The 18,529-nt window shown below is 37.2% G+C and overlaps 1 protein-coding gene across 3 annotated transcripts in view; it reads right to left on the reverse strand.

Moving 5' to 3' along the window:
• Positions 1-18,529, reverse strand: part of specc1 (sperm antigen with calponin homology and coiled-coil domains 1) — a 270,540-nt gene that overhangs the window by 96,533 nt on the left and 155,478 nt on the right. For all 3 annotated transcript variants that reach the window (XM_079816099.1, XM_079816100.1, XM_079816101.1), the window contains 5 exons: positions 16,289-16,473; positions 11,549-11,649; positions 11,394-11,466; positions 7,349-7,481; positions 4,493-4,595 (listed from right to left, as the gene is read on the reverse strand). In XM_079816099.1, the coding sequence (XP_079672225.1) occupies positions 4,493-4,595; positions 7,349-7,481; positions 11,394-11,466; positions 11,549-11,649; positions 16,289-16,473 (595 nt within the window). The remainder of the gene's footprint in view (positions 1-4,492; positions 4,596-7,348; positions 7,482-11,393; positions 11,467-11,548; positions 11,650-16,288; positions 16,474-18,529) is intronic.

Below are 18,529 nucleotides of genomic sequence, written 5' to 3' on the forward strand. Positions count from 1 at the left end.
GTGCGAGTTCCCTCGAAAGGGAACCCTAAATAACGACTTACATAGTGATGACGATTTCAAAACAAGGCATCACGAAGCTTCGAAGCGTTATGAATCAGCGAGTCGATTCAGCGGTTTGAATCGCCAAATTTCAGCAGTTTGGCGGTTTGACACGCGATCCGAATCATCATTCGGCTCACTGATTCATAACGCTTCGAAGCTTCATGAGGCCGTGTTTTGAAATCGTCATCACTATGTAAGTCGTTATTCAGGGTTTTTTTGCGCACAAAAACTATTCTCGTTGCTTCATAAAGTTATTGTAGAACCACTGTAGTGAGATGGACTTTGTAACGACGTCTTTAGTACCTTTTAAGGGTCTTGAGAGTGAACCGTGCCATTGTGTCAATGGAGGCCTTTCAGAGCAATCAGATTTCAACTAAAATATCTTAATTTCTGTTCCGAAGATGAACGGAGGTCTTACGGGTGTCGAACGCCATGAGGGTAAGTAATTAATGACAGAATTTTCATTTTTGGGTGAACTAACCCTTTAATGCTAAATCACTGAAGTTACCCTTTAAGATGACAAAACGAAAACATACTGAATCCGTTTTAATCTTAATCTCCGGTGTCCAACAAATTTTTTTCGTCAAATAAAAATAGCAGTCTATTCGCTCACTCATTCCGCTCAGCACCGCTCGCTCAACCCAGAATGCCCTTTGTGCATGCTGGCTCGAAAATATGTGAAGTGATATGAGAAGTAGGCAAAGGCTGTCCCTGAATAAAGTTTTTGTCTACTTAACTAGTTGTTCATTTAAGCCAGGGGTCGGGAACCTTTTTGGACCAAAGAGCCATTTTTCATTTTTGGTTAAAGCATTTTTCCAAAAGAGCCACAGTAAAAAAATTTATTAAATTATTACTATTTAAAAAAAAAAGTTTTTTTTTTCAATAAAATTTCAACAGTGTAAAAACGAACAAAAATGCAGCAAACAATAAATATGGAATATGCAATATGGAATTAATTGTGCAGGGCTTTCACTGTGAGGTCGAGTTATACATTTGTGTGTGTGAACGCACACAGTGCTTACATCTACTGTGTTTATGTGAATACTCGACTTGGCATTTTGATATATTTCTGTGTTTATTTCGCCATTTAGCGCGTTCCGCGTTGCGCTCGGAGCGTGCGCACAGCATCCTGTCAGTAATTCAGTTGTCTTTCGCGACTCATCTCTCTCTTTTATTATTTATTTTTATCAACTGAAATCTGCACGGATTATCATAAATACAACACATTTATTTATCACAAGGGTCTCTGCGGCAAAAGCGAAAGTACCAGCAGGTGAAATGTCTCTTTGCACCAGTTTCAATTAAAGGATATAGGCCTATTTTAAAGATTATATTGAGCTGAACTTCACACCATAGCTATATATCGCAAATTTTTCTTTTACAATGCAGCAAACTAAAAAATAAACACAAATAATAATAATACAAAAAACACTTAAAAAATACATTTTAAACCGTTTAACTGTATATTAATCTGTCAAAATTACTTTTGGTAAACGGTTAAACGGTCAATATAAGCATCCCTAATCCTTGCAACCAGATCTGTCTTTTTTTGGCTTCTTTTTGTTTGGTTAGCAGGTGATAAATAGTTATATTTTATATAACTAAAATATATTTAGTTCCAGGTCAAACTACACAGTATGACTTTTTTTGTTGTTGTTGTTGCAAAATAGACACATTTATTGGATATTTCTCCCCATTTTCTTTATAGGAATGAATAATGATGAAAAAGTGCTTTGTTTTCCACCACTTGAGGGCGTGGCCTGATTGACAGTTGACTGTGTTAGACATCGGAAATGCAAGTGCAAAGGGGATTGCGATTCCATTTGAATTTTGTACAGGTTGTGGCAGGACACGGAGGAAATGAAATAGCAAAAAGGTGATTTTCTATTGCTATTTCAAAATGGCAGGGTCATAACTTATAAGACATTGGAAATGCAATTGCAAACAGACTTAGCTTTTCCATTTGAAATTTGGCAGTCGTTGTGCGTTCACGTAAACGAAAATGCAAACGGCAATGCGCGATTTGCAATTGCGTTTGGATTATGTCACATTTTATGCGTCCACAAATTGAAAACGCAATTTGCAATTCCTTTTGAAAATTGTCCGCGATATCCTTCCATATTCACGAGCGCTCCCTCTTTTTTCATATCGCTCCATAGACTGCAACACCCGTCACAATAAAAGTCCCTACTTATTTACACAGATAATACAGACCTAAAACCTATTTAAACGCACAGAAATGTCAAAAATGTACACAAAAACAAATGATTAGATATATTACAATGAAGTCTGTTACAATAAAACTTCCTCCAGCTCTCCGTGGTTCACGAGTGCCCAGTCAGTCTCTCTCTCTCATGCAGTGCCTGCAGTGCCTCGCTAAACCATGCCCCCTCCGCAACATAATCTAACACTCATTTCAAATGCAAAGATGTCAGCCAATCACAACAGTGAAGTCTTCACAAGTCTTTCACTGAAGTCTCACAGCAGACACGCCCCTTGAAACAGAGCATTCAAGCCAGAGGGGTAATAACAGTATAGAAAAAAATGCCTTTTATTTCTAAATTATGTACAATATAAGTACACCTCAGGAAACATTATAAAATAATAGAAAAATGCCATGCCATGGGACCTTTAATGACCTTAAAGGGATAGTTCACCCAAAAATGAAAATTCTGTCATCATTTATTCACCCTCAAGTTGTTCCAAACCTGTAGGAGTTTCTTTGTTCTGCAGAACACAAAATAAGATATTTTGAAGAATGTTTGTAACAAAGCAGAGAGAGCAACTATTGACTACCATGGTAGGATAAAAAATACTATGGTAGTCAATAGTTGCTCTATCTGCTTTGTTCCCAACATTCTTCAAAATATCTTCTTTTGTGTTCTGCAGAACAAAGAAACTCATACAGGTTTGGAACAACTTGAGGGTGAGTAAATGATGACAGAATTTTCTTTTTTGGCTGAACTATCCCTTTAAACCTTTGAACAATAGTGTATTTCTTTTAGACTTCTATTTTGATTTTGTGGGTAAATTTAACCCAGAAATGTTCTTTAAAATGTTTTATGAAATTCAACAATTGTAGACATAAGAAAGTTAGCTTCATGTCAATAGAAAAAAATCCTTAAATTACTGGTATTATACCAGTCACAAAACCACACAACATTTTACAATTCATCTGCTAACTATTCAATGTCTAGTTCTGGCACAAACAAATATTCTGACTCCATGTCAACATTTAAGCAACCCCATTAACCACACAGATAAATGTACGTCTTATAACAGCCAACTGCCTATTTACAATGCTGAAATCACAATTATTAGTTTATGCCTCTCATTGCATTTTAGAATTATTTAACCCTCCAGACTGCTGTTTGTTTATGTCTATGTTTATCTTTGGCACATAATATTTTGTCTTTGTTATCCTATTTAACACCCAGTGCAGGTCACTGGAGAGCAGTCGGTCAGTATCTGGTGTTTAAAATATCAATGCAAACTAAGTGAACATGTCTCTGTTTTCTAGTATTAAGCAAAATATGATGAAAGGGGGAGGAGGAAAGAAAGCATGAGCACCCCTTTCATCGCTTTGTTTACCAGCTGAGGCTAATATGGAAGGTAAGCGTGTTAGCGCCTGGGTCTCATCCAGGCTAGTAGAGCAGTGAGAGAACCAGCAGAAACATTATGTGCTTACACACAATTGCACGTGGCCAATTACACCTGATTTGCTACTGGGAACAAACACTGACTGATACAGTCCAAGTGGCACAATGCCAATTTGGTAGGTTATTCAGTGCTAGTAGATAACATCTGAAATGTAATGTGGTACTGATTAGAAATTATATGACTAAAATCTTTTTTAACTCTTATTTGTTTGGTCACCAGCATAAGGTATGTTTTGCATGCTGGGTTTATTCAGGGAATTTTAAGAAGGGTATTTGGATAAAAATACAAAGAGAGGCTTAAAATGATCCTTATGAAAATCCTTACACCCCAAGATGCCCTCTATTGATAGATGTGACCCACTGTGACCACAGTCTAGTCAAGACAGCACAAGAGCCACAGCACACTGGGGTGGAGCACTATATGTTTCTGACTTATGTTATTGTGCACGTAAGGAGTATGTTAAGATGGCCAACAGCATACTGTATATAGTAGACAGTTACTTACCTTATTCCTATGACAATTCTTCTGATACTCCACCACAACTCAAAATAAAGTAAAGTCAAACACTCAAAAGTGTTTAAACTTTTAGACATCACATCATTTTCTAGTTATTTGTGCAGTTCTGTTCGGTGACACCAGAAATGACTCACTTCACTTTTAAACACGAAAATCTTTTCACTCTACATTCCTTTGGCAATGCTGTATTTAAACAGTCACGCCAATAAAACTTCACTGAAAGACGAGAGAGAGGGACAGGGTGAGAGAGGGGGTCAGGGCCTGTGCTCCTTACCGGATAGCCCTCTGTTTTCTTCTGGCACCACTTCAGTAGAGCGTTCCTCTTAGATCCACCATACTCCCGCGCCAGAGCAGAGAGAGGGTCTGTTCTTTCCACACTAGCATCAGGGGACACACACATACACACGTACGGTCACTAACACTGCATCTGTACTTGTTGGTGAGCAGTTAAATGTTTAACCACTGCTAAAATCCTCACACACTTGTGAGAGTACATACGTACATCAGGGGCATTGCCCTGCGAGAGACACAGCATGAAAGATAATCAGATTGCCTTGTTTTGTGTTCATTGGCTGATTAGATGACTCTGTGGTCATTGCACTGGAAGTCAGAACACTGTATGCGTCATCGTTTTATCACATTTCACATTGACGTCTGTCAGGGTTTGAAACAAATACAAGACTTTATATATCTCTATTGCATAATATAATATCTAATATATTATCAAGGGATTAAACTACTGTTTACTGTATAAAGAGATTACTATATAAAGAGATTAATACTTTTATTCAGCAAGGACACATTAAAGGTGCAGTGTGTAAATTTTAGCGGCATCTAGCAGTGAGGTTGTCAAGTCAAGTCAACTTTATTTATATAGCGCTTTTAACAATGTAGATTGTTTCAAAGCAGCTTTACAGTGTAAAACAGGAAAATAATGCAGCATCATTTTATTCAGCTGTATAGCCATTCTGGAAAAAACGCTGATGTCATCAGTTCATTTCAATTATCATACAGTGACAGTGTGGGCTTTAGATCAATAATTCGATCAGTAATTTAGTTTAAATGGTTAATTTAGTTTATTATTTAGATTTATTTAGATGTTTAGTTGAAAAATTTAGTGTCCCCAACTGAGCACGCCAAGCCAGAGGCAACAGTGGCAAGGAAACCAAAACCCCATTAGGTGACCTAATGGAGAAAAATAAACCTTGGGAGAAACCAGGCTCAGGCGGGGTGCCAGTTCTCCTCTGGCCAATTAACAAACAGCGTATTATTATTATTATTATTCTGGCAGCTTTACAGCTCGGAGGTCATAATAGATCAGAATATTCGAGGGACCGGGGGCAACATGCTGGAGACGGGTTTATTGAGGATGATGTTGATTAAATAATTATTAAAGTGCAATATTCGAATGATCGGAGGCAACACGCTGGAGACGGGTTTATTGAGGATGACATATCGATTTAAGTATTATTTAATTGTAATATTCGAACAATCTGAGTCAACACGTCAACACGCTGAGTCAATTCACACAGGTTGTGAATTGCAACCCGCTCACCCCTCCCTTTCGAAGCACATAGAGAAGCTCTCTGAGACGGCAGAGAGTAGCTAACGCTCTTTAGATCAGTTTGTCTGTTTAGGGCTACTGTAGAAACATGATGGTGCAAAAATAAATTTCACAGTTAGGGGACCCGCGGTGCATGTAGATAGAAATGGCCATTCTAAGGTAATAAAAACATAATGGTATATTATGTAAGGTCTTTATACACCACTGAAAACATAGTTATGTATATTAAATTGCATTTCTGTCAATAGATCCTCATAAATACAACAAACAGCGTCTTTAAATTGATCAACAGTGACAGTAAAAAATATTTATACTGTTATAATAGCTTTTTATTTCAACCTTTTTACTCAAAGAATCCTGAAAAAAATTTATTATGGTTTGCACAAAAATATTAAGCAGCACAACTGTTTTCAAAATATGATAACAATAAGAAATGTTTCTTGAGCACCCGATCAGCATATTAGAATGATTTCTGAAGGATAATATGACACTGAAGACGAGTAATGATGCTGAAAATACAGCTTTGCCATTACAGGAATAAATTACATTTGAAAATATATATTTGAAAACAGTTATTTAAAATTAAAGTAATAATATTTAATAATATTACTGTATTTTTAAACAAGAAAACGCAGCCTTGGTGAGTATAAGAGACTTCTTTCACAAATCTTACCAACCCAAGATTTTTCAATGGTGTTTAAAGGCAATTGTGATTTAAAATAAATAAATAAAGACACATCTAATAGTGTGTCTGTGTTTGTTGGGGAGTGATTTAAAACTGCTTAAGGAATTTATCTCTATATGAAAATATTTAGAAAATTGACAATTAAAACAGCATTTTACAAATTATTTTATAATTATTATGCATGTGGCTTTTATGAGCTCATATGAATAGAGAGAACACAACATAGACCATTTCCACTTTTAAAATGTATTTGTCACACCACAGGACCATGTAATTTTTTTTAAACATGTCTGTTTAGATTTTGTTCTTGTTTCACGGTCCTATTTCATGTTTATGTCAATTCTTCATAGGCTGCATCCATACTTCCCTACTATATAGTATGCGAAAAAACAGTATGTGAGCCGTGTAGTATGTATAAATAAAGAGAGTGTGCAATGTTTCTCTAGTCTTCAGTCTAGCTGTGTTTAATGTAACCTTCCCAACAGTGTAATTGAAAAACTATTAAAGATCATGAGTAAGGTTCTCTATCAAAACCTTTTTTTTCCCTTTGTACTAGTATGTACCAAGCATGATTCTGTTCAAAGTGTGAATCACCAGAAAGACTAGCTTGCAGCAACTTGAGGCATTGTTTCAAAGCAGGACAGCAAAACGAAAATAGGGAGGAACAGCTGAGGAATGCAAGTGTATCACAAATGAGAAATACAGTTTAGGCTTTTGTGGTCTGAGTCATCTTATTAGCCATTAGCCATTATTAGTCATATTTTTAGTAGTGAAAGGTAAATGTGTCTTTTTCTTTTAAAAGACTGAGTCATTTGTTGTTTTAGTGCCCGTAGTTAGGAAAATGTTCACTGCATCTGTGGTTTTGTGTTTGTGAAGCTTACTTGAGTTTGCTGTTGGCTCTGTTGTAAGTAAATGATGAGGTGCGGGCGTTGAAGTGAGCTGGAGTTTTAATTACTGACTCGAGGGACGGACTTTTCCTCATAAGAGATGAGGGCTTCAGTTCGTCACACGACCCTGAGAGAGACAGAACCACAGACACACAAGAGAATTTTTATATTGTGTCCTATTATTGCCATAGTTATGGAGAATATCCTATTCAAGGACATATTACAATCCACGAAGATTGTATTATTATAAAGGGATAGTTCACCCAAAAATGAAAATTCTGTCATCATTTACTCACCCTCATGTTGTTCCAAACCTGTATGAGTTTCTTTGTTCAGCTGAACACAAAAGAAGATATTTTGAAGAATGTGTGTAACCAAGCAGATAGAGCAACCATTGACTACCATAGTAGGGAAAAAAATACTATGGTAGTCAATGGTTGCTCTATCTGCTTTAACACTGCAGGTGTTATGGGAAGTGTTCCCGGTTCCGGCTGACCTAGTTAATGCAGCCTAACAATAATTTAATTTAAAAAAAAGTGTTTTATGTGTATGCCATAGTAAAGAGATGTGTTTTTAGTCTAGATTTAAACTGACAGAGTATGTCTGCTTCCCGTACAATGTTAAGAAGACTGTACAGCCACGATCGGATGATAAGAGTAAATCATTTGTAACTCTGATGAGAGCAGTCTCAGTACTATGATACGGTCTAAATCCTGACTGGAAATCCTCACAGATACCATTTCTTTCTAAAAAGGAACATAATTGTGAAGACACTGCCTTTTCAAGTATTTTTGATAGAAAGGGTAGATTTGAGATTGGCCTGTAATTGACAAATTCTGTAGGATCAAGTTGCGTTTTTTTAATAAGTGGTGTAATAATAGCAAACTTAAAAGTTTTCGGTACATATCCTAATGACAAAGATGAATTAATGATATTAAGAAGAGAATCTATGACCTCTGGTAGCATCTCTTTAAATAGCCTAGTTGGTACAGGGTCAAGCATACATGTTGTTGATTTTGATGATTTAACGAGTTTAGCCAATTCTTCTTCTCCTATAGACGGTTTCAACGACAACAACATAAACAAACGTTACTGCGCATGCACGCTTTTGTGGCCCAAACTTAACTTCCGGTAGTCGTCCGCAAAGAATCAATAACAACAGAGGCTGCGTTATCCTCCTTATGCGCTATCATCTTTCATTTTAATTGGGCAGCATTATCTTAATTTACATGTTTTTATTGTTTCAGCATGTTTACAATAAATAATCTCCCATTTATGTCTGCAATATAGAGTGGGGGAAACGCCCCCCTTAAAGGGTTAGTTCACCCAAAAATGTAAATTCATACATTAATTACCTCATGTCAACCCCAACCCATAAGACCGTAGAGAAGAAGAAAAATATCAATCATGCAATGCTTAGGAATAACATGTTTCTTTGATTCATAACATAAGATTAATGTTGGGAAAGTTAACTTGTAGATAAAGTACCCTATTTGAGATTGATTGTATATGAATGCATCACAAAAAATCCCGTGCTCTATTGCCATTACAAAGCGAAAGTTGTTTTGCACTCCGTGATAAAGGCACATTTAAATATTTTGCGGGAAACATAAATCTTATCAGTTATCCAGATGGCGACCACTTGATGTGAACGAATGTAAACTCGCTGTGTCCTGATGATCCCGGTGATCACATGTTAATGCCAAGTGAAAACGCAGCCAGAATAAGTTACCTCTAGAGTAGATTATTTCTGATAACAAGCAAAATAAATAGCAAGTAAATTACATTAGACATACAGTCTAAATTACATTAGACGCTGCTCTCGTATGACTGGATATTTATGAAGCATTTAAGGCTTTTTGGTGAGTTGCACACACTGTTTTTGCGCTGGTGTCATATTCTCTCTGCTTGATCGTTAATATTTATATCATGTTATCAAAGAATAGTACGTCAAAAATGTGTTTCTACTGAGTAGTGCGATAGTAGTAGATGCCAGACCGATAAACAAACACAGACCAGAAGTTAACTTCGGGCCAGGCGCGTAACAGTGGCAACGTGCGTGCGTCTGATGAAACCGTCTATAGCAGTGAATGAGTGTAATTTTTCCTCAGTGACACTACAATAATCTGTGACACTGACAGTGACACTACGAGGAACGTCATGCCAACGTACAACACAAAGTACCTCACGCAGGAAATACTTAACGTAACACATAAATGCGATGTAACTAACGTAAATTACGTAGTAGGCAAAGGCCACAAAGTGTTGGCAAAATAACACATTAGCGGACCGGAGTTCCTTTAACTTCCTTTCAAGCATCGTAAGTTACAACGCTATGGGAAATGCCTCTGCGTGATTGCGCCTTGAAGCACTTGTGTAATCAGTCCAATGTCAAGGCAGGACGTCACCTCGTACCGCGCAATATCAAGCCTTGGTGCAGTATAAAGCACACTCGGACCAAGCAATGTCAGCTTCTGGGAGGGGTGGGAGGGGGGCATCATCTCTCATGGCACATTCATTTCCTGGAAATGATGGCTGTTTTTCTGGTTCTGAAACATTTCCCTCTAGACCTCAGGGCCATCATGTGCTTGTCCGGACAGACAACACATTGCTGGTCATCTACATAAATCATCTGGGGGGTCTGTGGTCGCGCCTCCTTTGCAAATTGGAACTCTAGATCCTCCTGTGGGCCCAGGGCTAGCTGCTCTCACTAAGGGCAGTATATCCCTGGGTGTCGAGGCATGGGCTGTGGCCCGGGGAATGGAGACTCCACCCCAAGGTGGTGGAGATGATTTGGAAGGAGTTTGGCCAGGTGGAAGTGGACAAGTTTGCGTATCAAACTTTTTTGCAAACCACAGGGTTCCGACTTAAGATCTGACCATTGTTCTGGAAGACCTGTCGACAGCTCCCCAAGAGCCCATTCAAACCGTCACAGAGAAATTTCTAACCTTGAAAGCTGTTTTTCTGCTGTCTATTACATCTGTGAAGAGAGATCTTCAGGTCCCTTTCAGATGTTGGACCAGGAGAAGCTAAGATTGCTATGCCCTGATGCTTATGTCCACAGAGCTGCCCTGTGGCGAACGTCCGATCAATTTTTGTGTACTTCGGGTCAGCTAGACAAATGGGCCCCAGCAACCAAGCAAAGGATGAGCAAGTGGATAATCAAGGCTATTTCTCTTCACCTATGGCTGTCAGAGCTCACTCAACTAGAAGTATGGCGAGTTCCAAAGGCTTGTTGTCAGGGGTATCCCTGAGAAGTTTGTGATGCAACTGGCTGGTCCTATCCATTTGTGAGGTTCTACGGCCTAGACTTGGACTCCTCACCGGGGTCCCGGGTGCTCATTTCCTAGGTTGTGCTCGCAAGGATTTCCACTAGACAGGAACGTGCTAGTATGGTGGAGTGGGTATTAACGTTGCCATAGCACTGTAACTTGGGAACACCTTGAAAGGGAACATCTCAGGTAACGACTGTACCCATGGTTCCCTCAAAAAGAAATGAGACGCTCCCCTCACCCTGCATGCCTGTGATCGATTTGCTTCAGCCAATCAGAAGCTGACATTGTTTAGTTTGGGTGTGTTTCATAGCTTCCTGGTCATGAAGTCACTTGCTACCGGATGATGACCCGCCATGCCATTGGCCTGATTACACGCATGCTTCAAGACACTATCACGCAGAGGCATTTCCAATAGCGTCGTAACTTCCGAGGCAGCATCTCGTTCAGGGACCCATGGTTACAGTCATAACCTGAGACCTTTTTTGGCTTTTGAAACAATGTATTTTAATTGCATTTTAATGCAATATTTGGTTCAATATACCCCATTTTAGACACTGATGTTTTAGACATCGATTTCAGACAGATATTGACTTTGTAGACATTACAATCCGTTGCTTTGAACGCAATTAAAACAAATTCTGTGGTAAGCAACAACGTCACAGATGCTATCAACAGTTTAGCTCATCCATTAAATTTAAATGTTTCTCTACACAGTATGGGTGTTTAAGGATAACTGAAGTGTTGTTTAAAACACTATGAAGTACCATTGTGGGGGAAATCTCCAAAGGCGATTCTTCTCTCAAGGGTCTTTGACAGTTGCTTGATTCCAGAGTGCCTCTAGAAATATAAAGCACATGTCAGTGATAGCATGCCCTGTGCTCTACAATAAATGTGTGGCGTATTGTGAGATTTGTAGTACCTGAATTGGTGAGACAGCAGCAGCAGGGGCTGTACGGACTGGTATGCCACTTAGGGGGCTTCTGGGAGATGTATGTATCTGTACTGAGCTGCTGGGTCCATCTAGTAAAATACATCAGCATCAACATTTAAATGGCCATACAAAATCCTATTTCCAGCCACAGAGTCAACACAAACACAAAGAAGATCAAACACATTTTTAGGGGATAGTTGACCCCAAAATGAAAATTCTATCATCATTTACTCACCCTTATGTCATTCAAAACCTGCACGACTTTTGGAACACAAAATAAGATATTTTGAAGAATGTTGGTAACCAAACAGTTTTGGTGGCTGTTGACTTCCATTGTGTGGACAAAAGAAAACAGACATTTCTCAAAATATCTTGTTTAACAGAAGAAAGAAAGTCATATACTTTTGGAATGGCATGAGGATCAAAAGTGCCCGTACACTTTTGACACATGATGAAAGGATTTAAATTTTGGGGTTGAATTATCCCTTTAAGATGAATGACACAGGAAGTAGGACCAAATTCTCAACTGAAACGTTCAGATTCACAACTGAAACAACTAGCGAGATAAAAAAAAAAAATAAATAAACTTCTGATTTTCACATTTATATCTTCTGAAGGATAAGCAGAGCAGCAGGTGCTACACAAAGCCAGAAAAGCCATTCGTTTTGACAGACTTTTTTTGCAATTTACTCTTAGTGTACTGCTCTTTAGAAGTAAGTTTAGAAGGAGCCGTTTTGGCAGCTTAGTTTCAATAGATGGTCTTTAGGACTGGAGAGGAAGTTTGGAGTTTGATGCTATCATGGTACAATGATAACTTTTATTTCAAAAATGTAGGTAAAATTACAATAGTCTTAATAAAACCTTGTTTAAAGGTGCAGTGTGTGAATTTTAGCGGCATCTAGCAGTGATTGTATACTGCACTCACCCACTGCTCACCCCTCCCCTTCGAAGTGCATAGAGAAGCTATGGTGGCCGACACAGGATAAAAATGTTGCAGTTGCAGAGAGCATAGAGTGATTAGCGCTCTGTAGAGAAGTTTGTCCGTTTAGGGCTACTGTAGAAACATGACGGCGCAAAATGGTTATTTCACAGTAAGGGGACCCACGGTGTATGTAGATAGAAATGGCTTATTATATGGTAATAAAAACATAACGGTACATCAGGCACGTGCAGAGGGGGGGGGGGGGGGGGGGCTTTGGGTGCTTGAGCCCCTGCCCTTTTTCAAAATAAATCAAAAGTGCCCCTCTCAGACAAATATCAATGATAATACAGGGAGTGGAGAATTATTAGGCACGTTGATTTTGTGATCATATTTTTTTTCCTGGCACATTTGACCAATTCCAAACCACAGTAATCCTAATAACTACTATTGATTTAGTATTTAATAATGTATAAGTGATATATAATTGTTCATGAAGGCTGGAAATGAAAATCACCTTATATTCAGGTGTGCAGAATTATTAGGCATGTTTTCTTTTACAGATAAATTGAGCCAAAAAAGAGATTTAACTCAGACTGAAAAGTCAAAAAGTATGAAATGCCCATGAGAAGGATGCAATACTAATGCAATACTAGACATTGCAGTTAAGGCGTGACCATTGGACAGTGAAATGCTCGTTGGGTCAGCAGGATCTGACAAAAACAGGTGGTGAAGAAAAGACACCTGTTAACTGCAAAATAATTAAGAATTAAGGTGAAGAATTAAGGGTGAAACCATCAGGAACCCTTTAGTCTCCAGCGCCACCATTTTCCAGAGCTGCAACCTACCTGGAGTCTCCAGAAGTGCAAGGTGTCAGGATCTCAGAGACTTCAGTTAGGTAAAGAATCCTAAAAAATGACCCCCACTAGATAAGAATCACAAGCTGAAGTGTTGTAAAATACATGAAGAAGGTTTTTTTATAGGCTTTATGGACAGATAGGTTGAGAATGACTCTTGAAGGACCAGCACCACATCCTCTAGTACCACTGTTTGAAGAATTCATCTTCCAGAATCTGGCAGGACGTTTTGGGAGTTCATTTTAGTCCATCCTGAAGTCCGTTTTGCAGAGATGGACTAAAAATGAACTCCCAAAACGTACTGGCAGATTCTGGAAGATGAATTCTTCAAACAGTGGTACTAGAGGATGTGGTGCTGGTCCTTCAAGAGTCACTCTCAACCTATCTGTCCATAAAGCCTATAAAAAAACCTTCTTCATGTATTTTACAACACTTCAGCTTATGATTCTTATTTAGTGGGGGTCATTTTTTAGGATTCTTTACCTAACTGAAGTCTCTGAGATCCTGACACCTTGCACTTCTGGAGACTTCAGGTAGGTTGCAGCTCTGGAAAATGGTGGCGCTGGAGACTAAAGGCTTCCTGATGGTTTCACCCTTAATTCTTCACCTTAATTCTTAATTCTTTTGCGGTTAATAGGTGTCTTTTCTCCGCCACATGTTTTTGTCTGACCCTGCTGACCCAACGAGCATTTCACTGTCCAATGGTCACGCCTTAACTGCAATGTCTAGTATTGCATTAGTATTGCATCCTTCTCATGGGCATTTAATACTTTTTGACTTTTCAGTCTGAGTTAAATCTCTTTTTTGGCTCAATTTATCTGTAAAAGAAAACGTGCCTAATAATTCTGCACACCTGAATATAAGGTGATTTTCATTTCCAGCCTTCATGAACAATTATATATCACTTATACATTATTAAATACTAAATCAATAGTAGTTATTAGGATTACTGTGGTTTGAAATTGGTCAAATGTGCCTGGAAAAAAAATATGATCAGAAAATCAACGTGCCTAATAATTCTGCACTCCCTGTATTGTGGTTAATAAAACTAAATAAATTTGATTATAACATGACAATGTATACAATAGTAACGAACAGCTCAAAAGTCGGACAATTTCTGTTGAGGCGTTACTATAACGCGTTGCTATGGGTTGCGTGCGTTTTGATTGACTGCTGATTTTCCACTGTTCGGAAACGGCTCTCGAGCCAAATATGGTCCTTTCAGAGAGTGTGTGGCCTTACGGGAAAAAAGTAAACCAATATTTTTTTTCATCCATAATCAGAGCTAATGTGTTGATTTAATTACAAATCTATATATTATATATTTTAAAGTATTACACAATTCACCAATGCCCGTTTGTCATGTATATACACCAACCAATCATGATCTGGCAAAGCAAGATCAAATTCCATTGGGCATGTGGAGCGGTAATTTTCTGTTCTTATTCATAAATCGGTTGAAAATGACATGGACAGACGAACTAACGTTTGTGGAACGATTTCCTGATTTTATAAATTGCATCACTGACTAAAAGGATTTTAACAAACAAATCACTGCACAAAACCATTCAGCAGCAGCAAAAGTCGCATTAATGGTAAGTGTTAAATTCACTTGTATTTATGTATATTGATACACCATTTACTATTTCATGAAACTATCAAAGTTAACAAAACCCAAGTGCCACCGGCACCTACAGGCCTATTATGTGAAGTGTAGGCTGGCGAAATGGTTACGTGAAAGGACATTATTATATTAACGTTACCATTTTTGAATATTATGCAGCATTATGAAAGAAGTCTCCTATGTTCATCAAGCCTGCATTTATTTGATAAAAAACAGCAATATTGTGAAATATTATTAAAATAATGGTTTTCTATTTTAAAATAATTTAAAATATAATTTATTCCTGTGATCACAGCTGGATTTTCAGCATCATTACTCCACTCTTCAGTGTCACATGATCATTCAGAAATCATTCTAATATGAGGATTTAATGTCAATGATGGAAACTGTGATACTCTTTTCAAGATTGTTGGATTAATAAAAAGTTAAAAAGAACAATGTAATAATATTTCACAATATTAGGCTACTGTTTTTTCTGTATTTTTGATTAAATAAATGTAGGCTTGATGAGCTAAGGAGATATATATATATATATAGCCCCTTTTTTACATTTGAGCCCCTGCCCCTGAAGAACTCTCTGCACGGCCCTGCGGTACATTATGTAAGGTCTTTATACACCACTGAAAACATAGTTATGTATATTATATTGCATTTCTGTCAATACATCCTAATAATTCTACAGGTAAATAAATGGTTAGTGAAGGCCCTTATGAGGACAGTTATAGTTTGATGAAGCTGGAATAACTGTTTGATGCCACATTAGACTTTTTGATATACCCCATTGTATTCTGCAGAACATTTTATACTAAATGTAATTAATATTGGGACGCTTTGTGTTATTGTTCTAAGAACATTTAACAACTTCTCTAATCTAACATGACATTTTTTTTTACAATTAATGAGAACAAGCCCTTCTGTCTCACAACCCATTATGTTACATTAGTATCTGTCCAATATAAAGACAGGTTGGAATGATTTGAGAGGTCTGGCTGCTGTAATGAGAATCAGACTTTCCTGCTGCCGTGTTACTGATGGCAGACAGGATATTTTTGGAGAGCATTACATTATAAGCTCAGATTAAAGAACAGCTTCTGTTAGCATCTGTTTCACCACAATAGCACCATGATCTAAACACTTTATCACTGCCTAAATATTTTCTCAGCAATCATTTTACAATCTAGGACATTTTACTCATTAATGTCTCAGATCTTAAAATGAATGTTACAAGGTAGAGAGAAGAGGTGAGAAAGGGAGAGAACAAGAGTGAGAATGAGGGGAACCCAGGAGAAAAAAAAAGAGAAAGGCGTAGAGAAAGGTTGTGTCCTCACTCGGCACAGCTGTGTCAAAAGACTTGATGAGAGATTTGACCGTGGCTCCTGGTTCTGAGGACGTGCTGCTTCCACTCCCACTGCCGTGGGTTAGGAAACCCACAGGTGCATTCTGGGACATGGTCATTCGGCCCCAGTGAAGGCCGCCATCTGAGTCAGAGAGACTAACATCTTCATTCCATGACCTATCAATCACAGAACACACATACAGATATAGAGACAGGCCACAGCGGTGTTTATGTTGGAACGCAAGACACTGCATGTGATAAATAAACTATTTTACATACTTTTCTTTACATTACAAATATTGTAATATATTTTTACAATTCTTTTGTAATACTTGCTTTAAATAATATTAAATAATATAATAGTAATTAATAACAATTTTAAATCATACCATAATGCCATTCAATGCTAATAAATTAGGCAAATCTCACATAATAATGTTTGGGTCACATCTCACCCTAATAATCAAAAAAAAAAGAAAAGAAAAAAGAGTAAATTTGAATAAAAAAATAATACAAATTTTGCTTTGCCAACTTATTTTCATCACAATTAGGCACATTTCCTTCCCAGATTCTTATTACCATATTGTGTCTAGGCGTTTCCCATTATTCGTCTCGTTAGTTACTACCAGGTTACTATATATATATATATATATATATATATATATATATATATATATATATATATATATATATATATATATATATATATATATATATATAATATATATATATATTTTTTTTTATATAAATACTGTAACACAATGTTACATTTATATCAACAACCCCAGGACAAAAAATTTGTAGATATTATAAAATGTTTTTCCCCCTCCATTTTCCCCTTTTCTTTTACATTATGGAAATAAAAAATTGGGGTAAACATGTTTAATTGTCAGGATTAAATCTTAAAGGTTCTAAAAATAGGCCTCATGTTCTTTATGCACAATAAAATAAATATTTTGTTTCTTTTTATTATGGGTAGCAATATGACAGTCATGTTTCTAGACAGGTTTTTGTTAAGATTCAATAAGTATAATCAATCAAGGAAAATGACGGCTTATTATTATAAATAAACAGATAATGTTCACAAATAGTGTTTTGAAAGAACAGCAATAATGGATTATTATTTAAAAAGTGATAACAAATATTTATTTTCGCACAGGACCATAAAGATAGCATTTCTCATGTTTAATCAATACTCAGTAGTCAGTTCTTTGAGTCAGGCAAGTGTTTTAGACAACATTGGTATGTCACGGCTAATTCGCCACACAACACAGTTATGGTGAGATTGTATATTCACATTTGAACACTGAAGTTTTACTACCTGAGGAAGAAATTTCCTTTTGTACAAAATGGTTCGATTTGCATAAAGTAGGCATGCAAAATATCAGCAAGAACTCTTAAAACACAGCTCTGGTGATGGTAAGTCCTAAACTGCCAGTATCATGTTTCTTCACTGTAAATGGATGCATAGAAACACGGGAAAATGAAAAATGAGAATCCCCAGTGGAAGCCACCTTAAAAACACACATTACAGACATTACATGCAGGAATGGTTTGATTTATTGACCTCAAAAGAACAGAATACATAGACGACACTTTTAAACATGTACATTTAAAGCCCCATGTGGTAGAGATAAACAGTAGTGTATCTCTCATGAGTACACAAATCATTGCAGTCACATGAAAACAGTACATAAGTTACATTTGCACATTCACTGAATCACAACATATACTGCATCATTTAAAGGCAGATGAGGTGTGTTACTTCTGAACTTTTGTTAATACCAGCATGTGATTTCATTTCCGGTGAACTGCCTCTAGAGGAATATGCTCCTGCGAGAAGATACAACCTGAGATTTGACAAAATAGGCATTTTGAGGACCTGACACTTCATGCTTGAGAGTCAAGTCTTATTTGCATTCATAATTTCATTGTGATTCACATCCATCGACTTCAGTGAGAAACTTTCAAACTGAAATTGGCCACAGTTCATTAACCAATGCAGATAGGAATGTGAGTGGAGTACAAATGCTCCCGAATGAGGAACAACAATAGAAGTGCTTGTTTACTTTGAACGTGAGATAAAGCACGTTTCTCAAAAGCTCGACTGATTTCTTAATACTACTTCTAGTGATCAAACAGAAACGACATAAGGACAAGACAACCACCCAACAGCAAATGTAATGCAATACAAGTAATCTTCATTGGTTAGCGCTTGTGTAAATCAGATAAA

The sequence above is a fragment of the Gobio gobio genome, assembly GCF_949357685.1.
Source record: "Gobio gobio genome assembly, chromosome: 4".
In the NCBI taxonomy this organism is placed as follows: Eukaryota; Metazoa; Chordata; class Actinopteri; order Cypriniformes; family Gobionidae; genus Gobio; species Gobio gobio.